Genomic DNA, 14,645 nt, shown 5'->3' with positions numbered 1-14,645 from the left:
AATCTCGGTGTCCAAAATTTAGATAGCTAACGTACGACAAATCTTAATGTAGAAAACTACAAGGTGTAATAGATGACTTATCCCACCCTCTATATGGGATAACTTATCCCACCTTTTATCCCATACAGATGGGATTAGATGGGATACCAAAGGAGTTATCGCACCAACCAAACATGGGATAATTCTAATCGCTTAGACCAATAATCCCATCTTATCCCTCCTGCCAAACGACCCCTAAGGGCATAAACGTCCCACTGTTGTCACGACAACGATTTAAAATTGTCGAATAGTAGAGGGACAAATTTGACCCTCTCTTCAATATTTAGTAGGCTTCTGGTCATGAAAACCAAATATTTTTCACTTTATTTGAAATTTTGAAGTTGGATTTACGTTTGGTTATTTTTTTCATAAAATATTTGGTTGTTTGAATGTATGAAAGTGAAAATAAGTTTTTAGGTATTTTTAAAATTTTCATGGCCAAACGTTGATTTCCAAATAAAATAAAATAATTTTTCAAAAAAAAAAAGCGAAAAATTCTCATGGCAAAATGGGTCCTTAAAAGAATTATTTTTTATTATTATTATTATTATTATTATTATTATTATTTTTCTAATAAAGGAATAGACGAGGGGTAAATATGATATTTTGGGAAAATCTAATCCCCGTTTTGGTACAGCGTACAGGTAGAAGTCATGAGATGACAGAGGCGAATCAGAAATGAGAAGCCAGGTTAGCAATTAAACTCTCTGTCTGAAAAGTTTCATCTCTCTCTAATCTAACCAGGGGGGAGAGAGAGAAAAAGAATGGATAGTGTGTTTTCAGTAGACGACATTAGCGACCAGTTATGGTCATCGCCGCCACCAACGATGAATAGGAGCTCATCAGAGTGGGCTTTTCAGCGTTTCCTTCAAGAGGCCACCACAGATACTACTACTACTACTACTTGCTCTTCTTCTTCACAGCAGCAGCAGATCAAGGATCAGACGGTTAATATAATTGGTGATGATCAATCGAAGCCGTCTATGTTGTCTATTACGACATCGCTTGTTGGGTCTGAACAACCTCCACCTGGTTTTCCGGTTGGTTCTGATGAGTATCAGGCTTTCCTTAAAAGACGCCTCGATTTGGCTTGTGCTGCCTTCGCTTTGACTCGTGTATGTTATCCAATTTCTTATTGACTTTTAATTTTAATTTCATATGTTATATTAAAGCTATAGGATCTCATCAGCTTTTCTTTTGGTTACTCCTTTTCCCTATTTTTCTTTTATTTTTATTGAATCCCGGAATAATTTATTCCGCCCCAAAGTGATTTGGAAACTGCAAGGGAATTCCTTTTTTTTTTTTTTTTTGCCTTTTGTTACATTATTTTGGGTTTTGTCCACATTTAGGATTAATCAAACTGTAAATTTGCATATTTTATCCTTAGGCAAGCGGTGTAAAATCTCAAGATTCGGCTTCTTTGCCACCCGAAAAAAGATCACTGGCAGCTAATGCATCACTCTCTGGATCTCAGGTTCCTCTCAAAGGTTGGTTTTTTCTTTTCATTTATGAATCGCGTTGGTTTTCAGTCACCGTGTGCTAGTGACTATACTAGGCATGATATTTCTGGTGTTGGTGTTATCAGTTATGTCTCACACTATACAGGCTATAGATATTCAGGAGTAAGCCATACATCACTTAAAAAAGGGAAAAGGGTCAAAAATGCCCCTCTACTTTGGGAAAAGGGCTAAAAATATCCTCCGAACTAATTTTGGGTCAAAAATACCCTCTCCCATCATTAAAGTTTTCAAATATACCCATGTCTTAATGAAAATCCGCAACATAACCCGATTTCATTTTTAAACCCGCTCCATTTAAAATCGACCCAACTAAATAAAAGACCCATATGCGACCAACTTGTTCCCGAGTCCTACACCTGGAGCCACTAGACACAGGAGCGGGCAACCCATATGCGTTTTTATTTAGTGTGTTCGGTTTCAAATGGAGCGGGTTTAAAAATGAAATCGGGTTATGTTGCGGATTTCCGTTAAGACAGGGGTATATTTGAAAACTTTAATGACGGGAGAGGTGTTTTTGACCCAAAATTAGTTCGGAGGATATTTTTTGCCCTTTTTCCAAAGTAAAGGGGCATTTTTGACCCTTTTGCCCTCAAAAAAATATGGTGGATGTCTAAAGAGCTACAGAATCTTTGTAAGATAGATTTTTGCTGTTTGATATGAGTGTTTTGGTTTTAATTGCTCGTGATAGTTACTGATGCTTGCATATGAACACGTTCTTTTCTGCAAACACCAATAACTTATTGCTGGGGAAAGTTTTATGTGGATTACATCATGGTGATGTCACTTGCCTTGTTCTTTTCTGCAAGTTAACATTCTCAGGTTTCATATCTATTTCACATCACCAGAGAAGATGTTTATGGCCATGTAAGAGGGATTTAAATGCTGAATTTTCCGCAAATCAACAAACCGAAATCGAAGATACAACAACATTGCTAGGTTGTAAATACGAGGTGTGAATCACTAAAGATCCTGAAGATTCTATGGATGTTTCGAGAAAATAGCACCGTCTCTACAAAAGATAGTGAATGGTTATAGAGTTTTGGTGAAGAGAAGGTATAGTTGGCGATAAAAAGTAATGCAAGAGGTGAAAATATATCCTTTGTCTAGAGGTGCTAAATAATCTTCAAACAAGACATGATGGCCACATGTAGCTAGTACACTATCTTGGATAAGTTCTAAATGAAAGATATAAGAAAGCTATGGCTTAAGTAAGGATATAAAAACACTAATTTTTTCCATAGAATGTCTAACAATCATAGAAGGGTCAACAATCGGGACAAACTTGAGGTTAATAGGGAGCTTATCTTTGATCCAAACACTATCAAAACAGAGATCCTGCAGTTTTACATGAATCATTATTCTAAAATTGAAATACCTTTGGAAGAGGAAGTTTTGGTTACTATTAGGCTGTGTGCTGTTGATAAGGCACCTGGGCCAGATGGGTACTCTATGGGGGGTTTCCACAAATGCTGGAGGACTGTAAAGGACATAATGAAGTAATGAAAGATTTCTATTCTAAGGAACTTTTTGAGAAAAGTATTAATGCAACTTCCATTGCTGTAAAACCAAAAAAAAAAAAAAAAAAAGGGAGCTAAGGGACTTTAGACCGATAAGTCTCATTGGAAGTGGGTACAAGATCATTTCTAAGATGTTGACTGAGTGGCTTAAAGCAATGAGAAATTAAATTGCTTATTTGATGAGTAGCAAATGACATTCATTAGTTAGAGACAGATTATGGATGCAGCTCTAATAACAAATGAGTGTGTGGACTGTAGATGGAAGAATCACAAACCTAGAATCCTATGCAAGTTAGATTTAGAGAAGGCTTTTGACCATGTCAATTGGAAGTATTTGATCAAAACCATGAAGGACATGGGTTTTGGGAGTAAATAGCTAAATTGGATCTGGTTTTGCATCAGTATTGTTAGGTTCTCTGTTCTGATAAATGACTCTCCTGAAGACTGCTTTCCCTCAAAGAGGTCTCAGGCAAGGTAAATGGATGGATAAGTTGCTTCAAGGCCTTTAATAGTCCTGGCTTGCAAACTGGACATAACCTATCTACTATATGCCGATGACTCTTTGATCTTGTGTGAAGCTAAAGTTGACCAACTGAAACATATCAGGCTAATCCTTACTATCTTTGAAGCCACTCTTCATGTCAACTGGCAAAAAGCCAACTTTTCCCCATAAACATCGTTCCTCAACTGCACATCCTAGCAAGCACTATGGCATGTGTGATTGGCAGCTTACCAACTACTATCTTGGTTTGGTTTTGGGTGCAAAACATAAAGCTTCAAAGATATGGGAAGGGGTGCTAGAAAGAAGTGAAAAGAGACTAGCCAAATGAAATCTCAATATCTCTCACTAGGAGGCAGAGTAATTCTAGTGAACAGTGTATTTGACTCAGTACCAAGATGTATGATGTCTCTGTGCCCTTACCAGGGTGGAAAAAGAGGATGAAAGGCAACAAGAATAAAAAAGCTTTTCACTTGGTGACATGGAAGACTATCATTGGAAGCACAGAACAAGGGGGATTGGGAGTCTTGAGGATGCACAATAGAAGTCTCCTATTCAAATGGTTATGGAGATATAACAATGACCAACAGGCTCTCTGGAGGAAGGTAATAACAGTCAAATATGGCCAGAGATCGCAATTACGCACCAAGATTAATTCCACATATGGAACTAGCAACTGAAAATCAATCTTTTCTCTATGGCCCAGTTTTGTCAGGAATACTGAAATCAAATTAGGAAATGGTAGAAGAACAACATTGTGAGATGATAACTGGATACGACATGACCCTCTAAAAAACTATTATCTCGATCTTTTTCTTTTTGAACAAATCCCCAAGCTAGAGTAGAAGAACTTAGAGGATACCAGTGTTGGAATCTGAGTTACGGAAGATTACTGCATAATTATGAAGTGGACAGAGTTGCTGAATTGTTAAGCCAAATTGATCAAATTCAATGGATTTCGTGCAATGATGACTCTGTGATCTGGAAAGGGGCTAGTACCAGGATTTTCTCAGTCAGGTCTGCCTATACAATTTTTTGGTAAATAAATGATTTTATTAATACCAAAAGTGCTAGTTACAAAACCTAACAGGGGTTGACCACCTGTTTCTCAGAAAATGAAAACAGACTCAAACTTGCATGAGGAGGCTAACTGCAACAACTACTTTACTTCAACTGTAAAAAAACAAATAAAACAACTATAAGCAGATACTAGCTAAGCAGCACAGTGAATCTATGAACCAAAACCAGCATACAGCAGCATTAGGGAATTGAATTGAGTTGGATCAGCCATGGGTGCCACTTCTTCAAGTCCCTGCTTTGAATATGAATATGCACAACCAGTTCTCTGCAGGTTCTTTCAGCTTGGTAGTGGCCATTTTGAAATCTCATCTATTCCTTTCTCTCCAAACAACAGCTATGAGCATTGCGAAGGTACAACTAACAATAGCATCCTGCCCAGATTTCCTTTTTGCCCATTTTGTTACTCAGCGCAGCTGTTCTTGCAAATTCTCAACACTTCTGAGAAACACCAACCACAAGAGGAGTCTCTGCCATAATGACAGTGATATAATCAAAGAAAAGGTTGTTAAGAGTTTCACAGCAGTCACAAAATACACATGTACGATCCACTTGAATACCAAACTTAAGCAATCTATCAACAGTAGCTAACTTCTCATCATTGCCAGCCACACTATAAATCTATGTCTTGGATGAACATTGTGGTGCAATGTGATGCTCTTCCAGGGGACCTTAGGATGATGAGGGATCAGTGAGACATACATCTTTTTTTATGGAAAACTTTGAATGATCCAAAACAACAGCAAACCTGGTCTGAATATCTCCGTGAAGAGTTGGTGCTTGCATAATGAATTTCCTAGCTTCCAATATTTTCCTGATGACCCATGTAGCTGAACTTGGGATAGAGCAAGACTCCACAGAACAGTCGCTTGGCAGATGATTTTTTTCCACCAAAGGAAGATACTGTACAATAGTCAATTTCTTTGGGGATAAAGGAACTCCAAGGTATTTAAAAGGGAGAGAACCTTCACAGAATCCCAGGCTGTTAAGAATTTCCAGTTTGAGTGAAGTACTGACCCCAGGCATGAATAGTGAGCTCTTGTCAATGTTAACTTGTAAGCCTGAGGCAGCTGAAAACCTGAGAAAAGCCTCTTGGAGTAGCTTTATAGAATGGATTTCAGCTTTACAAAACATCAAAAGGTCATCTGCAAAACATATGTGCATCACCCCTAGCTTTTTGCACCTAAGATGGAATTTTAATTTCTGATGTGGCCAGCGCATTGAGCTCCGTCTGCAGATATTCCATGGCAACAACAAAGAGGTAAGGTGACATGGGGTCACCCTGCCTTATCCCTCTTTTTCCTTGGATAGGTTTGGTGAGTCCCTCATTGAAGACTAGGAGTATGAGACTGAGGTAATGCATTCCATGACCCATTGAATGAACTTAAAAGGAAAGCCAAGATCAGCTAACAAACTTTTGAGGAAGCACCATTCAATAGAGTCATATGCCTTCTAAGGTCCACCTTCATGTCTCTACAATTTTAATGGGAATAACCAGGAGGGCCAAGAATGAGCGTGGAAACAAATTTGGAAGGTTAATGCATAAGGTTTTGTGCTTCACATGGCTATTAGCTAGAGAGGCTTGTCTAACTCATGAAAACCTAAGCAAGAGGGGCTTCCAACTAAGCTCCAGATTTCATACTTATGTGAAAAGAGATAGAGGATAACTCCCATCTGTTTTGCACTTTGTTGTTTCTGAACACGGTTGGTATGAGTTGGTTATGCCAAAGGTTACAACTGATCTTTTGAGGTGCTGCAGTGGTTAGTTGAGTGTATCAAACAAAAGAAATGGTGGAGAAAGATTCCAGCATGTATTTGGTGGACTGTGTGGAAGGAAAGAAACTCCAGATGTTTGAGGAACAAAGAATTAAACTGAATTGTATACTACTATTTCTATTTTGTTGTAGAAGCAACCCTGTAAATGATTGTGAATCCTTACTTGACATTTATAGAATCCCTGTAAGTTTTTGTCTACGGGGATCTCTTATATTTTGTCAATCTGGGGATGTATTTGTCTTTTCAAGTACAGCCTTTGTACTGTTGTTTATATGAAATGTTACCATATTCCAAAAACTGCAGTGCCTGTTGTTACTGTTAGGTTGTGCGATCACATAACAGTTCAAATTTGTGTCCAATGGATGATGCAAATCCCTGTCTTGTTGGCTTGGTTGAAGTTGTGTGACCGCACAACAAACTAAAACTTGAAATGCCCCCAAATTAAATGCAGTGCATGCAGTTGATTCCGATAGCATCCAACTGCACAACATTCATAGTCTTGATGCCTATCCAAGCCATCCTCCTACTCCATGTGTTAAAGTGCTTCATCTCTATGCCCTTATATTATTTATTGTTGCTTTAAAGTGCTCCCAGATCAGTTATGATAAAGGATCTAAAGGAAGCTGTGTTAAGATGGGTAGGACAGGATTGAAAATCCGTTGAGAACATTTTGCATCCTATGGACAGCATAGCTAAAAGGAATATCAGATGAAAAGCACTTTCAAAGCTATTCTTCAATGAAAAGAACCTTTTAGAAAAACTACTTGAGAAATTTGAACAATCATGTTTGAATTAAAAAGTTTATCAGAAACTTCCGGAAATATTTTACGAACAGGGGATCCTGAAAATTTCCTCTTACCAAGCTTGCAAGAGCAAAGCAAATTATTCAATTTGGAGAAATGGTAGTATATAAGTTGATCCATTTCCATCATTTGTGCAATGATTACAATTCAAATTTAAAGTGCATAGAAAATGTAAGAGGTACAATAGTGACTGGCTAGGCATTATTCGCCATTAAAACACAAATTTCAATTAATGCAACCAAGCATGATAGAAATGCTTATAGATAACAAGGAGAAAGAAAACCTGGTTTGGCCTTCTATTTTGGACATTCGAAATGCTATGATGCTCTTCTTTGGTGTGTCTGCTGAAAGTGAGTTTCTTGCATTACCAGTTCTTGCTTGACTTACCTCAAATGGCTTGTCAGCATTCTATTAGTTGAAGGGAACATATGCCGGTGGTAGTCTCCACTCCTTCAACCCATCCAGATATTGCTAGTGTGTAAGGCGTCATGACTGTCATCTGATTAAACTGCTGTGCAGATACTGTGCAATTCACAGTATATGAGTGTTTTATTGTCTGTCTAAGTCAGTCTGTTATCTTAGCCAGTTGACCATAAGTGAAAATAGCATCTTACTTGACTAGTTGATGTTAATGCTCAGCAATGTCAGCCTCTTTTTACTTATGCGCTTTTGGTGGATCAATCGGCGAGTGGATGTTAATTCCTTTCAGGAGGTTATATCTCATATGTTATCTTCACTGGTGCTATTACAACTGTCGTTGCCTCTAGTCTTGCTCCTCATATGATACTCCTGCAGTAGGGGTTTTGGCTACCCATGTTTATGGGAGGGATTAAGTGCAAATGGTAGCTTTCTAGTTAGTTGCTCTTCATCTGCGATCTTCATTTCCACCTTATTAGTTGATTGACAAACTATATGCCCAGCTTGATTTCTCCTCTCCATTTCTTCTGTTTTCTGTTCCTCAATGTGCTCAACTGTTTTGAGTTCATATGACCTAGTTCTTAGGAAAAATTGTGCCTTTTGGGTCCCTATTATTGATAAACTCTTTGGTAGGCATAATTAAGTTAATCTAATTGAAACATGTGCTTTTGGTCCCTCTATTAATAGATTCACTTGACTATCATATGTTAGACTTAGTGAGTGTTATTTCAGTACTTATATTCTTATATTGTACGTATAAAGTTGTTAGAATAAAACTTATTTTCCTCCAAATATAAAGGAAAATCAGCCAAACGTTATATTTTCCTCAAATTATGGTTCATCCAATAAGAACTGTGAAGTCCACCAGCAGAGGGAGGGATCAAAAATGCATATCAAAAGTAATTGAAATTCAAATATATTTATTTAAATATAACAAAAACAAAATTTGATTTTTTCAATAATTACTCCAATTCTAGGGTTCTTTATCTAAATATACAAGCATCTCATCAGCGCCAAAGCATGTTCTGCGCAACACATAGATAAGATGGTTAATGAACGTAGATATCCATTTCATCCCAGGGAAAGAGATGATACATGTAACTGTATGATTTATGTTGAACGAGGTTGTATCTTCATTCTTCAGTTTCCTTTTTTTGTTTTTGGGCAGGATCTGGACAAGAATTGGCAAAAGTTCAAGACAAGGATGCTGGTGAGCCAGTTGGAATACCACCCTTGCCTGCAGTGCAGAAGAAACCTGGTATCCAGGTAAGGTCAACAACAAGCGGTTCATCGGGGGAGCAATCAGATGATGATGAAGCTGAAGGAGAAGCAGAAACAACTCTATCTACGGATCCAACTGATGTGAAACGTGTGAGGAGGTAATACAGTTTGCAACTTCGTTTTAGTTTTTTACCTGGTCGTAGCCAATTCTTTATTACTAATATTCTACCAGTTAATAGTGTCTAATTATTAAGTATTAAAATTTTAAGGGAAAAACATCTATCCAACTTTCAAATTAGTATTTCCATACTAATGTAAATATAACAAATTAAGTAAATCCTTTTGGTGCTTTAGTAGTGGATAAAATTTTTAAGAATGTGAATACTACATATGTTTATATTTATGAAGAATTTTTTTTTATGTTTTATATTGGACATAAGTTTTAAAAATGTGGATACACTATATATGTATAAATTTATAATATTGTCAAGTACATTAGGTGATTTTGATCTTACTATAGCACTATGAGTAATCCGAATATCCAAAATCTTTGGACTTCTCTTGAGTCTTGGCTGATTGTTTTCGTTCCATACCTTACAAGTGGGTTTATATAATTTGGTCAATGCCAATACTTTTTGAGCTTTCTAATTAATATTTTCAGTTACCGATAATTTCACCAACTCCAAAATATTAATTGGTGGAGACTAGAGTTGCTGAAGTTGTGTATAGGAAATTGTATAGAAATAATCCTTCTTTTTGTTCTGTATAGGAGGAGTCCTAATTTTGTGAGCACTAGCACCAACTTAGTGCTTGACTTTCTTTCTATCAATATAATCACTAGTTACCTGTTTAAAAAATAGTTATTTATGAGGCATTGAAGAGTAGGATGCTCTGAGAGGTCAACTTCATTATTAGATGTTGACGTAACTATAGTGGCCTCTATGTTACTGTATGAAAATAAATTCCCCATGATACACTTCCAGTAACTTCCATTTAAGACATACTATTTGCAGTGAGTTGCTTTATAGAGTGAATGGGAAGGTAAGATATTGCGATGTTGTTACATTTTCCTTTAAATTTTTCTGATAGGCAAGCTGTCCTTATCATTGCATCTTCAGATGTTGTGGTAACATTGTCACATTGCCCTTTACTATTTTCTGATTGGTAAATTGTCCTTATCGCTGCATCCTCAGTTATTGTGTATTAACACAAGAAAAATGCCATGCATCGGGTCCGTAAGTACCTGGCTCTACAGTTCAGGTGGAAGACTTAAAGTAAAAGGGATATGGAGATTCTTTGGGGCCTTGCAAATGGCCTAAAAGCTTGAAGTTCAATTAGGATGTTCTTGGGTTGAAGGAGGACTGGTTCTACAGATCTCAGAGAACACGGAATCGAACTACCAATTGCAGCTGCCTCCGGACAAATGGATCTTTCTGATTTACTTCTGAAGGAAAGAGCTGAACTTCAATGAGGAAGGTGTCATTTATGACAAGATTACTAGTCTGTTTTATGCAGAATGAATATTGAAGTCCTCAGAATATGATATGGTTAGAGGTGGAGTCATGAATATAAGTTGTTTGGACTTGATTTTGTTTCGTAATATTTCTCTAATTAAATCATGTCGATGGCAACAAATCCATTGGGCATCCAAGAGATGAAGCTTATTGTTGGCATATTATATTTTTGGCTAGTTGAACTGGTTATAATCCTAATATTTTGTCCAGAATGCTATCCAATAGAGAATCAGCTAGACGCTCGAGAAGAAGAAAGCAGGCCCATCTGACAGAATTGGAGACACAGGTACGTTTCTGGGTCATGCTTTCAGTTAATATTTACTTTCAACTATTTGCTAATTGAAAATTTGTTCATGGCAGGTCTCTCAAGTAAGAGGAGAAAACTCCTCTTTATTGAAACGCTTGACTGACATAAGCCAGAAATACAATGAAGCAGCAGTTGACAATAGAGTATTGAAAGCAGATGTTGAGACATTGAGAGCAAAGGTAGGGCTACTCTCAGTTTTTGGAGAAAGCAGTTTGACAAAATTCTTTTTGTTTGTGTTGGATAAAAGTGAGGTAAATATAGTAGAGAAGAATATCCTCATGGTGTGGTCAATTTTATCATGCTACTCTTTGTTTGTCATTCCATGTTTCTAGATGTTGAAATGCCTAATGTGCTTCTTAATCAAAGTCTACCTGGCTGTATTTAAATTACCCTTGGACACTTGCTTATCTTGTATTACTGGCACCTACTTTAGGAAACCTAGCTGATATAGAAAAGTTGTTGAGAAGAATCCTCCAACCCTCTGTTAGTTTCTCTTTTCCTTCTACTGAATAAGAGAACATGTAGTAGATAGATCTCACGTGTTGGGATTTATTTGGGGAGAAAGAGTTTTAGTTATTTGTACTATCATCCTTATGTTCCACTCTTTCCTCATTGTTGATGTCTTTTTGCGGTTTAAAACCTATAAACATTCCTTTATGTACTGATGTGCAGGTGAAGATGGCTGAAGAAACTGTTAAAAGAGTTACTGGGTTGAATCCGCTATTCCAAGCTATGTCTGAGATATCGACAATAATGATGCCATCTTTCACTGGTAGTACTTTCGACTCATCAGCAGATGCTGCTGTTCCTGAACAAGATGACCTGACACGTCACTATTATCCAGCGCCAGAAAATAGTCATATGCCCAACCATGATTCTAGAATGCAAAACGGTATGTTAGATATTCCTCCTATAGGAAATGTACATCAAAACTCTGCAACAGAAGCAATCGACGCCAACAAGGTTGGCAGAACGTCTTCAATGCAGCGAGTGGCTAGCTTGGAGCATCTGCAGAAGCGCATCCGTGGAGAAGCAAGTAATTGTGGAACCCAAAGCAGGGGAGAGCAATAGAGGGACTTAATGAGAAGAAATGTAAACACCTGCAAGGAAGATTTCACAGATATCTGTAAATCATACATATCACATTACTTTAAGATAATATATCTTCTTAGCTTATCGGGTCTATCTGAAGCAACAAAAGAAGAGAAAAAAACGAGGCAAAGACTATTCTGTGTACCAGTGCCTTTTGGATTAAGACTGTTTTGTCAATTTAATTATCTGTTGCTGGCCTATTCCTGCTCATCTGAAGCTCCTCTCTTTTACCCCTTGGTACTTTATCACACTTCAAGAATCTTCACCATCGCAATATTCATGGCTTTAGGTTACATTTTATTTTATAGTGCGATTGCCCATTGAATTCAACATCTATATCATGGAATCTAAGAGGTGAAATTGGGAAATTTTGACCAAGGTTTAAGAGAAGGTAAATACAAAATTTGATCATCGAGTTAGGTTGATATAGATTTGAACGTATAGAGTTATGGATAACCCAAAAATGTAAATTTATTTTGGGGTTCGTCTAGAGATCGGGGTTGCCTTTTTGGATTGATTTTGACCTGACATAGTCCAAAAATATGGAAGTGGTATTAATCGATTAGTCTAACTTTGTAGAATATTTTCTCTCCCTTTATTAATGTGCGCATTTGTTTCAACTTGAATTCTATGTCTCTTGTTTCACTCTCACATATAGTGAGGAGACGCGCATCTGTGGCTGATGAGCAAGAACCTATACCTAAGGCCAAGGCCGATATTAGAGGTAGAGGACAGTCTAAGGCTCAAGCTAGGGCTCGTATAGTGGCACTTGTCAGGGGTAGAGCACCAGCTGTTACTCGAGACCATTCTAGAGTTGCATCAGTAGATCCGCATACGGTACATGAGGATGAGCAAGTTTTGGTCGTCCAGACTTGTCGAGCTCAGGTTCTTGAGGGCTTCAATGCTACACCGGTGTTGTAAGAGACCTTGATTCATCGTATGGGGTTCGTCGGGAGTATGGCCCAGGCTAGAGTGATACATATGACTCCAGCCACATCTTAAGGCAGAGGTGGAGTACAAACCGCAGTTGCAAACACTTTGGCGCATCAGTATGCACTTATCTATCAGAATCAAGGAGTCCAACCTGCAGGGGTACAACCATCCATGGGTGGCCCACCATCTATTATTTCACCACAACTAATGGCCCAGCCTGATATATCCGTCGAGTAGCAGAAGAGGTTGATAAGTATTAGAGGTTTTATCCCTTGCATTTCAATGGATTTGGATGCACAAGAATTTGGATTGTTGTGAGCATGAGATGTTGTACAACTTCGGCATGGTGGAGTTCAATGGAGTTGACTTTACTATTTTTCAATTGGAGGGTCAAGCTAGGCAGCAGTGGAGGAGGTATGTGTGCAGCCTAGCAAGGTCCCATCCTCTCACTAGGGCATAGTTCACATCTCTTCCTTGAGAATTTCACGCTAGCTAGAAGAGATGAGTTAAGGGTCAAATGCGAGCACTTGCGTTAAGGTTATATGACAATCATAGAGAATGAGATGAGATCTGCTGAGTTGTTTCACCATGTTTCTTCCTTGATTCCCATGGAGATAGAGAATGCGAGAAGGTTCATGGAAGGTCTTACTTATGTTATCAGATACGGTATTACTCGTGAGGTGGAGTTTGGAGTTTCTTTCATTCAGGTTGTTGACATATTCAGGAGGATTGAGCGCATCATATGCAAGGAGAGAGGAGCGCGATAGCAAGAGGCGTTACAATTTAGGTGGTATCAGCAGTGCTTCATTTAGGGCTAAAGGGTTTCAGTTACAGGATATTCTAGTAGGCCATTTCAGTCAGCCTTGCAGACTTCCCACATCTCTTATTCAGGACGGGGTACCTATAGTGTTCCTACGAGGTAGGGTTTTAGCACACCTCAAACGTAGGGGACTTACTTAAATAGGTTATGGTGGACCTTTGAGCCAATGGCGATAGTTGTAGTAGCCTCGTCAGCGTAGGGGTTGCTTTGAATGTGGTGATTTGGGATACAATAGTAGAGACTGCTGCAAACAACAAAGTGGTGCTTCTCAGTAGGATACTGTAACGACTTGTTTGGTCGTTATAGTGTTTTTGACCAATTTACCCTTGTTGACCCTTCCCCGAGTCTCGTTAGTATGATTTATGACATAGTGAAGTCATTGGGTTGGTTCCCGAAAGGTTTGAGTGTGATTTGAGTCATTGGTGGATGAACTAGTTAAGTTTAAAGAGTTAGAGTTGACCATGGTCAACATTGGGTGAAGATGACCACGTGTCGATGTTTTGGAAGTTCCAACAAGTTCGTATGATGCTTTTGGACTTGTCCACAAGTTTTGGTGAGAGTCCGAAGAGTTTCAAATGGATTTGGGGGTTGTCGTGCTCGTATTCGATGTTTTCGATGTAGTTCTTTGGTGATAAAGGGCACCATATTGATGAAACAACCTTTGTTTTGTGTTTTGATTGAACCATTAGATCCGTATCGTAATTACGAAGCTGTAGCAAAAAGAATCGTCGCATTTCGCCTTCGGATGAGGAAGTTATAGTCATTTTAGTGCGGACAACAGTTGTTGTGTCGAGAGGTCCGCTGCAGCGAAGCTAGTGACCGCTGCAGCGAAACTAGTGACCGTTGTAGCGAAGCTAGGGACCGCTGCAGCGAACGACGGGGCAGAAATCCACTTTTTATATTGCAATTCCGAGTCATCACCCACAAACCCCAAACATAGTTTTCAAGAGAGAAAGAGGCGAATTTTATTCCATTCATTGGTGAAAGTACCTTTGAGGGTAAGTCCCCACCTTTATTTGTTCCTTTACCTTTGTTCTTTAAGTTCCATGGCTAGTTTAAGGCTCTCTAACGGTGAATGAAAGTCCTAAAACCCTATAATTAGTAAACCCT

At 38.3% G+C, this 14,645-nt stretch overlaps 1 protein-coding gene across 1 annotated transcript; it reads left to right on the top strand.

Moving 5' to 3' along the window:
• The first annotated feature begins 684 nt into the window (after nucleotides 1-684).
• LOC132608715 (light-inducible protein CPRF2-like) lies at nucleotides 685-11,982 on the top strand. Its single transcript, XM_060322455.1, has 6 exons — nucleotides 685-1,154; nucleotides 1,427-1,526; nucleotides 8,817-9,027; nucleotides 10,594-10,669; nucleotides 10,744-10,869; nucleotides 11,363-11,982. The coding sequence occupies exons 1-6, from the start codon at nucleotides 804-806 to the stop codon at nucleotides 11,759-11,761; spliced, it is 1,263 nt and encodes a 420-aa protein (XP_060178438.1). The 5' UTR covers nucleotides 685-803; the 3' UTR covers nucleotides 11,762-11,982.
• The last annotated feature ends 2,663 nt before the right edge of the window (nucleotides 11,983-14,645 follow it).

This window comes from Lycium barbarum, chromosome 9 (genome assembly GCF_019175385.1).
Source record: "Lycium barbarum isolate Lr01 chromosome 9, ASM1917538v2, whole genome shotgun sequence".
Lineage (NCBI taxonomy): Eukaryota > Viridiplantae > Streptophyta > Magnoliopsida > Solanales > Solanaceae > Lycium > Lycium barbarum.
Note: the sequence above shows the minus strand (reverse complement) of the source record. Positions and strands in the feature narration are given on the sequence as shown.